Source organism: Gymnoscopelus microlampas, assembly GCF_963454915.1.
Source record: "Gymnoscopelus microlampas genome assembly, chromosome: 24".
In the NCBI taxonomy this organism is placed as follows: domain Eukaryota; kingdom Metazoa; phylum Chordata; class Actinopteri; order Myctophiformes; family Myctophidae; genus Gymnoscopelus; species Gymnoscopelus microlampas.
In genome coordinates this window covers 24,049,020-24,063,555 of record NC_139961.1, presented here as the reverse complement: position 1 = coordinate 24,063,555, position 14,536 = coordinate 24,049,020, and the positions used below count along the sequence as shown (strand labels likewise).

General features: G+C 47.6%; 1 protein-coding gene across 1 annotated transcript in view; it reads left to right on the top strand.

Moving 5' to 3' along the window:
- The window catches only part of LOC311040609 (FERM and PDZ domain-containing protein 4-like), a gene marked incomplete at its 5' end in the record, with an annotated part of 118,311 nt that extends 105,111 nt beyond the window's left edge, over window positions 1-13,200 (top strand). The window contains 7 exons of the mRNA XM_084050939.1: window positions 1,057-1,239; window positions 2,943-3,093; window positions 3,633-4,152; window positions 4,743-5,057; window positions 6,163-6,310; window positions 6,353-6,494; window positions 9,179-13,200. Of these exons, the coding sequence (XP_083907065.1) occupies window positions 1,057-1,239; window positions 2,943-3,093; window positions 3,633-4,152; window positions 4,743-5,057; window positions 6,163-6,310; window positions 6,353-6,494; window positions 9,179-12,567 (4,848 nt within the window). The 3' untranslated portion in view covers window positions 12,568-13,200. The remainder of the gene's footprint in view (window positions 1-1,056; window positions 1,240-2,942; window positions 3,094-3,632; window positions 4,153-4,742; window positions 5,058-6,162; window positions 6,311-6,352; window positions 6,495-9,178) is intronic.
- Between the last annotated feature and the right edge of the window lie 1,336 nt (window positions 13,201-14,536).

Here is a 14,536-nt window from a genome sequence, read left to right as displayed (position 1 = left end):
TTACATTCATACTTCTTCTTCTATCGATTAGTCACCCCATGGAGACTTGAATTCATGGATAATTGTTGAGTTTTTGTCGCATTCCTAAGCCAATAATGTGATGACCAGCGGACCGGTAGGCAGCGGTTCCGGTAGGAGATACAAAGGAGACTCTTTGTACTCTCCTACCGGAACCGCTGCCGGTCATCAAATTATTGGCTTAGGAATGCGACGAAAACAAAAAAATATCCATGCATTCAAGTGTTCATGGGGTGACTAATCGATAGAAAAAATGTCATTTTGGGGGTGAACTATCCCTTTAAATAGTTTTACATTCATGCAAACTCTGAACTCTGACTGGAGAGGGAGTCTGGGAGATATAGGTGTGTTATTGCTCTGAGTCTAATGATCATTACAACCTGATTTGGAATAACATATTTCGATAGAAGAAGAAAAAAAGCGTATGTATATGGACAATCAAAATGATGTGCTATACTTATGCACTTCATGTCAAAAAGGTTGCCGACCCCTGGTCTAGTGATTGACATTTCATGACTTTTTTATCCAATTGTTGTAAAAAATATAATAATTAAAAAGCCCCTAGCCATTGACCAGAGAGAAAGCAGCCCACTGGCCGGTAATTAGAGTCTTTTAGTCATGTTTAATGACTTTGTCTCTGCCTCCTTGTCTTACACACAAAACTTAATCATTTATTTATGTCCACTTAAGAGATACAATACAAGGACGCAAATATTACAAGGTGCTGTACAAATGTACAGTCAGCAAATCATGGACAAATACCCACACACCCTTCAGGGGTACAAGTAACAGCGTCTTCGCCATATTTGGCGGCTACCGATAGTAGAAGAGATTGCACAGAATTGTGCAAGCCGTTTAGCTGCTTTTTTTGGCATCCCAAGTTGTTGGAAGCCTCTTACAACCAACCTATGTACGTGTCCTAGGCTGCCAAATATAAACACAAGTAGATTGCACCTATAGCCTAGCTTTGTGATGGTATGGAGGAGCGGCTGGTATTTAACACATACACACACACACACCGTCCCTCCCTTCTTGCAGCAAGGAGAGAAGCAGACGGAGGTGACACTGTTGGTGGGGCCGCGCTACGGCATCAGTCACGTGATCAACGCCCGGACCAACCTGGTGGCTCTGCTGGCCGACTTCAGCCACGTCAACCGCATCGAGATCCTCACCGAGGACGACACCAACGTACGGCTGGAGCTGCACGTTCTGGACGTCAGGGTGAGCGGCACACACACACACACACACACACACACACACACACACACACACACACACACACACACACACACACACACAGCCTACCATCAGGAGGTTGAGGAACACAGAGGACATATCGTTGGGCACCAACGATATTTTAACGATTTTTTCAACACTTTCTCACTCACAAGACGGCAAACGGGTGACTTCTTGGGATGGATTTGACCAAACGTCAAATGTTTGACTGGAAGGGGGTACTCTCGACGGCACATGTTGACTAGGGGGAATATGAGTTACAATTTTGACACAACTCTTAACTAGTTGCTTTATAGATTTAGATTATTATTACAAAAACAAGGCTTAATATACGTTTGTACTTCAACTCAAGTAAAATTGTACACAGGACATTGTCTTGTAACAGAGTATTTCTGCATTATGCAACTATTTCTTAAAAGGATCCGAGCCTTATATGCCCGTTATAATTGCCCTCTATAACTAAATTAAAACATTTAAAACACCTTAAATAATTTCTTTATTTTAGAAATAATTCATCTTTTACTAAAGGGGGCAAGTTGATGATGTCATTTGTCCTTGTGTGGTCCAGCACTTTCTAAGGTTAATATGAGCATCAAAACAATATTTTAAATATGTATTTATTAGCACATGCATTCCACATGTGCTAATAAACACCTGACATCATTAACATGAGACGGGCATTGCGTAAAATACTTGAGTATTTCTAAAATAACTAAAACATTTACTGTGTTTTTCATTTAGAATTTTTGTTACAGAGGGCAATTATAATGCATCAAGGCATATACGGCTTATTAGCCATGGATCCTTTTAAGTAAACGTTTTTTAAGCTTTTAAGTACTTCATCCACCACTGCCGATTTGATAACTGATTTGATATTGAAAATTTGATTTAATTTGAAGCATTTAACCCCATGGTATAATGGCTCACTGTTGCCTCACAGCAAGGCAACAGTGAGGGGCCTTTCTCTGTGGAGTTGACATGCTCTCTGGTCCTTTGCTCAGATTTCATGCATGTTAGTGTTACACATGTTGAAATTATGCAGGTGTCACATGTTTGAATGAATGGTTCTTCATGAATAATAAAATGTTAGATGTAATTCTCATGTCTTTGTGTTTCTGGGACTACTTGCTTCTAGTCCATGCTCTTAGGTATATTCATCTCAACAAATCTGTATTGTTGTCTACAACTATGTCTAAAAGCACCAAATGTGGTGCTTTTAGACAGACTTGAACAAACATACCCTCATATCTCCATAAGAGCCTGGATTATTCAGAGACAAGGTGGCAATGCTTACACCGCACACATCACATATATGGGCGTCTACTGCCATCTACTGGCTAAAATTAGGAAAACAGGCAAGCTTGTAGCAAAATACTGTATATACAGTATTAGGGGGATGTCAACAGTAATAATATCACAAACTATTCGGAACATAAGACAAAAAGAAATTACTTAACAAGTGATCAGGAAGTAACTTAAGTTATATTAAAGTCGAATTTAAGTTAACATTTCCGGGCAGGAGAATAGTAGTTTAATGATTCTTTCTGTTTGTTTGTTTGTTTGTTTGTGTGTTTGTTTGTTTCTTTCTTTCCATCATTCCTGCATTTCGTTGTCTTTTAATCACATTCTTCTGTATCTCTCCCCTTATTTCTTTACCTTAAATGTTTCCCTCTGTTATTCTTCTGTAGCCCATAACACTGATCATGGAGTCCAGTGATGCCATGAACCTGGCCTGTCTCACCGCGGGCTACTATCGCCTCCTAGTGGACTCACGCAGGTCTATCTTCAGCATGGCGAGCTGCAACAGTATCAGCGGGGATGATGCCAGTGAGTTACCACGTACAATACAATGTGTGCGGATGTGTGTGTGCGTGTTGTGTGTGTGTGCGCGCGCGCGCGTGTGTGTGTGTGTGTGTGTGTGTGTGTGTGTGTGTGTGTGTGTGTGTGTGTGTGTGTGTGTGTGTGTGTGTGTGTGTGTGTGGCAGTATGTACAGTATGCAGAACAATATTTATGGAAAAGACCCTGATGTATATCATCACTGATATATTTTAAGCAATGCACAATTGTGATTTACAGTTTTAAGTTTAGTTTTGCACTGCGCAATCGATAACTAATAGTGATTTATCACCTCTGTCGGCTGGAAACCTCACATGTCTAAAATTCAAAAGCATCAAAAGTAGCAGATCTGCAAGCTTCGCGCCACGTTTCGAGCTTGTAGATCTGCTACTTTTGATGCTTTTGTGTGATGCTGTGGTAGGGCATTATTTTACGAAAAAACGCAAAAAGTTAGAATATGGAGATAAGAGGTTTCTGTCCCACAGCAACGTTATGTATTTTAGTTTACACTCTAACCACTTTTTGTTCCTGCTCCATTCAGTTCAGTGGCCATATGGCTCGTCTCCGGGGGTTTGCGAGGAGACGTCTCCCAGCCAGGGGGACCCCTACACCAGGGACTGTTCTTCTGACAACGGGCAGCGGGAAAACAGCATCTCCCCGTACCACCACCACCCCGAATCCCAGGACCCCGACAGAGAACCGCTAGGCAGCAGGAGAAGCCCCCTGCCCCCTCCGGTCCCCCCCGCCACCAGACACAAACCGCAGGACTCGCCCCGGAGCGCCAAAGTGTCGTTTATTTTCATAGGGGGGGACCCGCCGCCCCTGAACTCCGCCGAGGGAAACCCCAGGAACCTGGCTTACGAGCGGCTGCTGGAGAGCCCGGACGCCGCGGCCGATCAGGAACGGAGGAGGCCGCCGGCCTACTTCCACGGCAGCAACAACAACGCCGCCGGCGACTTCCGGCCGCGGGACGCCGACGGGGCGCCGTTTCCGTACGGCGGCCGGCCACACGTCTACAGCAACATAGGAGGGGTGGAGGGCGGCGAGGAGCCACTGCTCAGGTATAGGGGTTGTTGTCACAATCGTGACGTTTTACTCGACGATTAATTGTCATATAAATAAAATCGACATTTCTGCTTGGCTTTTTAGGCTTTGAAAACTAAAATTGCAACAATTGTGACAAATAACTTCAATAAGTCAAGGACCCCCAAATGTATACGTATTTGGACTGCATTTGGACCCCCATCTGAAAAGGTTTTGTGCCAGGAACCCCCAGAGGAGAAGATTTATGTTGAAAAAATGCAAGATTTTCCAAATGTTTCCAAACATGTTTCCAAACATTTTTCAGATATTTTTTCAGAAATGTTCAAAAATAGCACATGTACATAGATGGATAAAGTGGTTACAATGATTGTGATGCTGTATTAACTCCATTTGCTGGGGACCCCCTGGAACCCCCCCAAGTTCCCCGGACCCCACTTTGAGAACCAACAAATGAAAAAGCGAACGAAAACAAAAATAATTGCGATTATCTCAAATAATTGCGATTATCTCAAATAATTGCGATTATCTCAAATAATTGCGATTATCTCAAATAATTGTGATAAGGCGATTATGTTAGACTACTAATCGGTCATATATGTATCCACAGGGACCTGTGTTACGCCGACATGACGGACGACGCGGAGGACGACGAAGACGCCTCGTGCGAGGAGGACTCCACCGGCGGGGCGGGGACGCCGGTGGAGGGGGTCGAGACGACGATGATGATGATGAGGGGACGAGGAGAGGGGAACGGGAACAACGCCGTGGCGGCGCTCTCCGGGTCCACGGACGACATCATCGACCTGACGTCGCTGCCTCCGCCCGAGGGCGACGGCGCCGGCGGCGTCGTGGACGAGGAGGTTGAGGACGCCCTGCTGCAGAGCCTCAACCTGGCCATCGCCGCCCCGCCCCAAGGCTTCAGGTATAATAAGGATATGTGTAGCGTGACTAGCGTCGCTGTATTCATAAGCAAATATCAATGGGATTGGTATTCAAAACATTAACCTATTAAAGGGGAAATCCACCCATTTTCAATATTTAACTATGTCATTAATATAGCATAAAGGAGTTGTGTGGAAATAAGAAAAAAGTTCCCCCCTTTTCTTTTTGCCTTGAACTGGAGGATTGATTGTGAGTTTAACATTGCAAATTACAACGTGATGACTCATCATGTTGTAATTTGCAATGTTAAACCCACAATCAATCCTCCAGTTCAAGGCAACACAGAAAGGGGGGAACTTTTTTCTTATTTCCACACAACTCCTTTATGCTATATTAATGACATAGTTAAATATTGAAAATGGGTGGATTTCCCCTTTAAGACCTGAGGCGATTCTTAAAAATGTTTTCTAAATCCAAATTTTTTTTTCAATATTTTTCAAAAATAGCAGATCTACAAGCTCATAGCGCGGCACTCGGTGCCGCGCTATGAGCATGTATATCTTGTATTTTTGAATAGCCAAAGAAATCTAAAGTGACACAGATGCGTTCCATGTCTTAATGGGTTAAAGGGATAGTTCACCCAAAAAAGTTTTTTTTGTCTATCGATTAGTCACCCCATGAAGACTTGAATTCATGGATATCTTTTTGTTTTTGTTGCATTCCTAAGGCAATAATTTGATGACCAGTGGACCGGTATAGGCAGCGGTTCCGGTAGGAGACACAAAGGAGACTCTTTGTGTCGGAACCGCTGCCGGTCATCAAATTATTGGCTTAGGGATGAGACAAAAACTAGAAAATATCCATGAATTAAAGTCTCCATGGGGTGACTAATCGATAGAAAACAAGTAATTTGGGTGTGAACTATACCCCTTTAAGACATACATATGACACACAGGACCACAATCGAAGTACCCCGGACTTCTTTTATCCTTTTAGCTTTAATGTCTTACTGTACCACGTGTTGTTTACATTTCTGACTATTAATCCCCCAAAATATATATATATATTTTGTTAAAGCCTCATTGTTATTTTTATTTCAGTTTTATTTCTAATTCTAGTGTTAATTAACTATAATAACTTCACAGGGACAGCTCGGATGAGGACTCGCAGCCCGACGTGAGGCCGCTCGGCGCCCCGGACGACGCGGATGACGACATCCCCGTGTCGCTGATCGACGCCGTGCCGACGGGCGAGGAGGACGGAGACGGAGATGAGGAGGAGGAGGGGAGCGGGGGAGGAGCAGGAGGAGGAGGAGGAGGAGGGGGAGGAGGAGGGGGAGGAGCAGGAGGAGTAAGAGCAGAGAGGAGGCTGGACAACGCGGTGGCCCACACGCTTCACGCCCTGGAGGCTCTGTCCGTCTCTGAACAGAGACCCCCGGCCCCGCGACCGCATCCACAACCGCACGCTAGTAACGCAGGTCTGTCCCCACGCTGATGTTATATATACTGTATATATATTTATAATTTTCTTAAGCAAACATTTTTAACTCAAATCTTTGCTCTGCGGCCAATACATATCATTTTGGGGGTCTTTGACATGACAAAAGTTTGAGAACCACTGATATTATAGCAGCATAAGTTTTTTTTTTTAACTGTTAGGATTTAGAAGATATTTGTAGAATCCCCAGAAGCGCTTCAAAAACATATATAGCTAAAGAAATCTAAAATGAAATCTAACACAGATGATTTCCCGGTTTTAATGGTTAAGGTCCTGTGTATTCAATTCATCGAGACATTTAAAGACAAACAATTATATACAATAATATGCAAAAAAAAAATCATACTGTATATACGAGTAGTAATAAGGAAGAAAGATAGGGGGGGGGCATATTCGGTGATATGCTTAGACTTTTTACTTTTTACAGGGGCCAGTTACAATTTGCAGCGGTTTTGAAGGAGGGTAAGGAGTCACACTTTTATTATGCCTGTTGGTAGGGCATTCCACATGCTGGAGGCATAGCAGTATTTGACGAATTTGACGCCCATTTTTGTGCCGAAACTGGGTTCAGTGAGATCAGTGGGGCTCCTTCTGGTGTTGTGCCTGTGTGTGTCGTTTATGCTATTTAAGTAGTCTGACAGGTACATGGGTCCTGTGTCACGTGTTGTCGAGCAACCAAGTCTGAATGAATGAATGAATAGCATAGCAACAACAATGTTTGAAAATAAGTAGGATGAAGTGTAAACGTATAAAGTCCTACCTTTTGCCAATGCAAACTCTATTAACTGATTGTTATCACAATTGTGTATACATAACCCAAACATTTCCACTGCATGTTCTAAGAAAACATACAAATGAACAGTAGTAATAACTGAAATTTAAAAAAATACTGCATCTGACCGTCATACATGTATTCATGTATTCACATGCATAAATAAGTACAAGCACTTGTATTCTCTTTTTACATAGATTCTTGTCCCCTACTCGCCTTTCCAACACGCATGCACGCAAGCACACACAGAGGTTTGTATTGGCCGGGCCGCTAGCCGCACACGGGGCCCAGCGAGGGTGCGCTTATATTGGGGTACCAAAATTTTCGGAGTAAAATTTCCTTAAAGGACAACTTTGTTTTTTTACAACCAATGTTTATGTTTTAGATTGTAATTAAAGTAAATAAAAGATGAGTGTTAAAATTTTCAAATTTGCTGCTTTCTATAGTTTTAACAATTTTCACAATCTTTTTTACAGTGTTTTCACAGTGGGCGGGGGCATTCTGTCCGGTGGCTAAATATGTATTTTTTTAACACATTAACCCGGCGTTTTCTTTATTATTATTTACAGTAGCTCTTCTAGCCCCCAATAACTCACATCTGGCCATCTCAGACAGCCGGACCTTTTTTATTGTGTAAAAAAGGCCTATTTAGCCACCGGACAGAATGCCCCCGCCCACTGTAAAAAATATCGCAAAAAATGCTAAAACTATAGAAAGCAGTAAATGAAAAAAAAATTACACTCATCATTTATTTACTTTAATTACAAGCTAAAATATAAACCTTGGTTGTAAAAAAACAAAGTTGTCCTTTAAGTAAAAAAATTTTTTTTTTTATTTTTTTTTATTTATTTATTAATTTTGATTTCAGGGGGTCCGCGGATGTTTAACGTAGCCGTTTGAGTGACGACAGCTGCGTTGTGTAACATTAACGTTAGCCGCATGCTAACGCTACCCGTGGCTTAGCTACACACTGGGTGCATTTCGCCTTTCCGACATGTCGCCTTTCCGACATGTCGCCTTTCCGACGTTAACGTTACGAACCCTATACCTAACCCTAACCCTAACCGCACGCGGAAGCCACTAGTCGGAGTGGCGAGATGTCGGAATGGAAGGAACCCCCCCTACACACTGACGGCCCATTATAGGCAGCTGTTGGCTTAAACCCAACTAACGGCAACACAGTATTGGACATAAGCATTCACATACATGCTTTAGACAGTATTAGCAACAACCGGTAGTTTGTTTACATGGCGCGGGACGTCGCGGGTGGCAGCGCGCCGACATCCGTCGGGCGGCCCGGCGATGTTGGGGTAAAGGCCCCACTCCCAGGCGAGGCTTATGCTTGCGCTAGGCCGCGACTTCCGCGGGGCCGCTGCCTCGTCTCCTTCGTGTCTTGTGACATTTGTAATGGACAGAAATGTAAGTTGGGCTTGTTTGTGTGAGAATATTCCCACATTGGTTCGAAATGTGTGCTTATTTCAGCATTTAGGAGGTAACTGTGCGTGAGCTGTGTGAAGCGAGCGAGCTGCTGATGTCAATGGCGGCCGCGTCGTGTTGGTTCGTGTCGGCCCGTAGCCGTTCGGTGATGGGCGGGGTTAGGCGGGGTTGCCATGTCCGGGAGTTGTAAGCGCGAAGTGGTGTGTAATCGGTTAGGGAAAGTGCGCCCACGCATGCGCAGTGCGCAGCTCTGGAAGCTGGTTGCTTGTTGCTCGCGCGCAATCTGGCAACACTGATGGAACTTACAGACATACAACCGTTCTCGCGCATGACTGTAGATCCCAATTGTAAGGTAGATACTTTGAGGGACATCAACGTTTAACACTAAATGATTTGAACACCCAAATCAATGAATACAACGCTGATATCTTTTGTTCTCTTTCTCGTTTCCCAAGGTGTTTTGATATCTCGAGGCTTCAGCCCCGGGTCCTCCTCGGATTCGGGCAACGAGACCAACTCCTCGGAGATGACGGAGATCTCGGAGCTGGCCGCCGCTCACAAGCTCAGCGAGAGCCACCTGCGCCTCCTGGTGGCCACGAGGGACGGCTACCAACCGCTGCTGGAGGAGAAAACGGAATTCCCCACGTCGCCCCCCGGCCCAGCAGGGGGCGCCGTGCAGAGGGGGCCACGGAGTCCTTCTTCGCGTCTCCTCCACCCTCCGGCGGTGCCCCCGAGAACCACTCCCCTGCTGGAGGCCGCCGTGCGGCCGGAGTCGTCGGAGAGCCAGGAGGCGGCGAGGCCCCAGGCCTCCACGTCTGTCACCGTGCAGCAGCAGCTGCGCCCCAAATCGACCACGCCGGGAGGAAAACATCATAAGAAATCGTGCGACTCCAACGGGAAGTATAACACCTTCAGCACGAGGGAAGGTCATCGAGGCGGGAGCAACGGCCGCCTCGACGTGGAGCAGCGCACGTCGTTCGCGGAAAGAAGCGGGAGTCAACGGGGGTGTGTGCTGCCGGAGAACTCTATCGCCGAGGGTCTCGGGTTCAACAGCCTCCCCAGGGGCCGCATCCATATACCTCGCGCGTCATCCTGCACCTCTGACCACATTTTAGAAGTTGGCGAGCCGGGGGACGTCACAGAGGATGACGGGGTGGCGCCGGTGGCGGGGGAGCCGGACGAACGCCCGGTGGCGTCCCCTCTCTCCCCGGCTAAGAAAGCCCGAGCGGAGGGGTCGTCGGAAGCGCAAAGCGACCACCCGCCCGTGTCGAGACAGCAGAGCGTGTCGCGGCTGTGCGAGTACCACCTCGCCAAGAGGATTTCGAACTTGCAAGGGGAAGCCCACGGTTCGCTGCAGAGCTCCCTGTGCTCGTCGATAGGCAGCAGCATGAACGGCAGCAGCGCCTGCTGCACGCCGGCCGACTCGCCACTCTGCTCCGCCACGCTGGACTCTAGGCTCCGCCGCGTTCAGCCGCGGCACCCGTTGTCCGGCTCCTCCTCCTCGCTACTGCGAGTTCACACCTACGACAACAGCAAGCACGAGGGCACAGGCCAAAACGCTCAGGGTAACGCTCAGGGTCACCCACACGCTGACCCGGCGCTCCTACGGAAGATGCTGCCCAACATTCACGCCCCGGCGGCGGGGGCCGAGACTAGCCGGCCCTCAGCCCCGACACATACGTCGTCGATGCATCGAGAAGCTCCCGGTGCCGCCGGCAGAAAGCAGCACGGTGACCCGCACGCTAAGCAACAGGCCTGCGGTTTGAGGGAGCTGAACCAGAAGGACGGCGAGGCGTACAGGCAGCTCCTCAACTACCTGACGGTCAGCAAGATGCATCAAGGGAAAGGCAGGGGCGGGTCGGTGAAAAAGGACAGTAAATGCTACATCACCAGCAACCCCCAGCTGGCGGAGATGGTGAAGAACAGGGGGAACACCATCGCTCGGTGCACCTGCACGCCTTCCTCCACGCCGCCGTCCCGTTTCCTCGGTCCCGGTCCGATCGGCGCCAACACGGCCGCCCCGCAGGCGGCAAACAGAGGCCAACATCCGTACCACTCGGCCACTCTCCCCGCCAAGCTCAAGAGGAGTCACGATTCTCACGTTCCGAGACCCGCCGAGACCCCGGAGGTGAGGACGGCTGGCATCGAGCGGAGGAGCTCCTTCTCCGGTCCGGAGATCGATCTTGAACGCGGCGCTGCGGTCCCTGAGCGTTTCCTGTCGCTGCGTAAGAGGGAGGGCTGCGGCAACCAGGAAGTGAGTTTCGCTTCTGGCAGGAACTGCGGGGACGGCGGCCCCGCCGAACACCCGCCACCGAGATCCAGAAGCCAGCCGAGCGGCAGTTCAGAGGACTGGATGAAGTCGAACCCGAGGACAAAGCATGCGGCCCACCAGCATCACCCACTTCCTAACGATTCTCTGTGCTTCGCCGCCGCCCCCAATTTGACTGTCCCGCGGACGGAGCAGTGCCCCGTTTCGCTAGGATGTGGAGCTCAACCCTCAGCTTTTACCCGACAGGCGTCTACCGGGTCTGTATCTTGCATTACGTCACCCACCCGACACCTCCAAGCACCCGCTCCGCCACCACCTCCCTCGCTGCCCCCTTGTACCTTGGCCGTACCGATGCAAGCCAACGTCGGCTCTGGCAAAACGGGCACCTTGCCCAAGCAGGATTCCATCCAGTACCACTGGAAGAACCAGAACCACGTCCTTCAGACGCTCACTCCGGCCCTGCAGCAGACGGGCCCCCACAACAGCAGCCTCCAGCGGGGCCGAGAGCTCAGGCGCAGCTGCAGCAACATGATGGCGGGTTCCGTTAGCGCCGAGGCGCTGTTTGAGAAACCCTGCCGGAGCCGGAGCCAGCAGCCCTTGCTGGCGTCCCCGCACCAACACGGAGAAACCAAAGTCCAGCGGAGGACGGCGAGGAAGAGGCTCTCCAAGAGCTACTCCCAGGGCTCCGTCTCTTCTCAAACGTGCTGGTCCACCGGCAGAAGGGCGTCCGTGGCGTTCCCTTTGCAGAAAGACGGCAAGCACATGAAGGGCTCACAGAAACTGGACACCAGTCCTTGGCGCTGCAACGGCCCATTTAGCCGCTGCTTCTTCAAGAGGAAGAGCGAGGCGGAGGAGGATGAAATTGAATGGGAGAGGTCCAGGGGCAACTGTGGTGGCGGGAACAACATCAATATCCAAGGCGGCGGCGGGTTGACGCCAGTGGCTCCGTTCTGTGGCGGCGTGCCGGGGGGCGCGAGCGGCGACCCGCTCTGCGGCGACGTCCTGAACAGCATGAGCTTCGCCGACCGGCTGGCGCGCATCAACGCGCTCAAGGACCGCATGTACGTGTTCCCCGCCGGCTTCGCGGACGTCCGGCGGGACGCGAGCGAGCTCATCGCGCTGGTGCGGTCGAGCGTGGGCCGAGGGCCGGGGGATCGCGGCGGGTTGATGCCCCAGATGCCTCCCATCCAGGACCTGTCCCACTACAAGCAGCTCCTCTCCATCGAGTCGAAGGAGCTGGGCCGGGCCTGCCGGCGGACGGCGCAGGCCCACGGCAGTCCCGAGGAGATGCTGCTCGCCGTGACCTGCAGCTTCCAGGTGCTGTGCTGTCTCTGTGAGGCGTGCATGTGTCTGGTCCGGGGCCTCGGGGCCTCGGCCACGCACCAACAGAGGGAGGTGGTGGCCAAGGTGGACGAGGTCGTCATGAACTACATCTGTCTGCTCAAGGCGGCGGAGACGGCGACCGTGGGGGCGCCGGGCGAGCACAGCGTGAAAGCCCTCGTCCGCCACTCGAGCACGATGTCGGCCATCGCAAACGCTCTCACCCGCTCCCTTAAAACGCTGCTCAGCAAGTAAAAAAGCTACTTCCTATAACCGCTTAAACCCTATGTGGTTGACTGGAGTCCCTCATGGCTCTATACTAGTGTCTTTTCTGTTATTGTGGCGAAAGCTATCGCTGAAAATGGCCGATCGATAAGCTTGTCGATCTGCTATTTTCTGCGAAAGCCTCTCCCTCAATACGGATGCTGAGGTTTAAGTGGTTAAGCCTTGATTTATGCTTGGTTGCGTATTAGTGTCGCGGCATCTGAAAATAGCCGATCTACAAGCTCAGAACGCGTAGTAGCGCAGCACTTTGTGAGCTTGTAGATCGTCTATTTTCGGTGCACGACATCGGCGCGAAATGAAGTATAATTCAGGCATTATGCTTCCTGGTGTAGCTTATATGCAGGCAAAAATACTAAATAAAATCTTCTTTGATTACATGTGTATTTTACAGTAGATTCTGGCTTATAAGCGTCAGGTTTGTCTTATCCAAGGTCTGGAGTCTTTCCATAGCAAAGTAGACAACATGTCAGACTTGCTGTGGTCGAACTCTTCAAACATGCAAATCATTAACAAGTCAGATATTTATGTGTAAATAGTTGAAAGGCAATCTCTGATGATGATGATGTAATTTGCAAAGCCATACTGTCAACAGACCTTTGTAATATATACCTAGATAGATGCCCTTTTCCCATGTGCATAACATAGCTTATTTAAACATGTGTAAAATGTACATAACTTTATGAATATATTATTTGCTGTAGATAGAGAAAGAGAGTATTGTATGTACTTAATTTATTATAGGATATATATAATTGAACAGGGTCGGACTGGAGTTAAGTTCTGTTTCAGTGATGAAAAAAAAAAGAAAATCAAAAAATGTGTTCCCTTATCAATCCAAGTCTTTTTTATTTATTTTTATTATAGGCTAGCGTATCTCAGTTTACTGTTAGGAATGATTGGATTTGAAGCGACCTCAATCCTATTGTATTACAATGCAGTTTGTGGTTGAAAGGATCTGTTCAATAACACAGGGACACAAATATTGCACTGGAACTAGTAGCGCTTAATATTGTCACTGTAATGTGTACAATTATTTTTGAAATATTTTCCAAAAGATAAACACAACATAACACACTGATGGCAAAAAGGACTGTTTTTTTTGTGTGGAAATATTTGTATTCTTTAAAGTCCATCAGTGTTTGAGCACTGTGTTATGATTATATCAAATACATTGTATTTTCTGTTACAATTTTTGGCAATAATTTGTGTGCTTGAATGATTAATTATTGTACACCATTTGTCTGATTAAACATGGTGCAGAGTAATACAGCATTCAAGCAAAGGAGATTTTTTTTTCTCCCCTGATTTATCAGGATGCATTTAACTCAACAATCAACTCCCTTGTTTTTCTTCCACAACTCCTCCAGCCTATTAAAACAGTTTACATATAAATGTGTGTCTCTTTCATGTCTTCTTTGCTCTCCAAGTTTCTTTGTGTCACAGATGCTGATTGTAAGATATTGTAACATGATATGTGCTATTAGGACAAACCAACATAGATCTTTTATTGTCCATTTTATAAACAAACTTCGATCCTATCCTTATCCTTATGTGTATGCATGACCATGTTGTATAGGCCTACTCTCTGAGTGCGTGTTTGTGTGCTGTGTGTCACACAGCAATGATTTGCATATCCTCGCATACTGCCCTGTGGAAAGTCTGATGACTTCTCCATTTACGCTTAGTGCAGTGTTTCCTGGGGACACCCTGGGGTCCTTGAGGGGGTTTCCAAAACTCTGTTCAACAACATTAATCTTATTTTATACCTCAGCTGAGCTATTCAAAAAATAGTCGATCTATAAGCTCATAAGCTTATAGATCTGCTAGCTTATAGATCTGCTAATTTTGAAAGATTTGGGGGGGAAAAAGTGAAATTTTGAATATTTTGAAAATGTTTAACACAGATCATCTCTCACATGGGGGTCCCTGGCACAACATC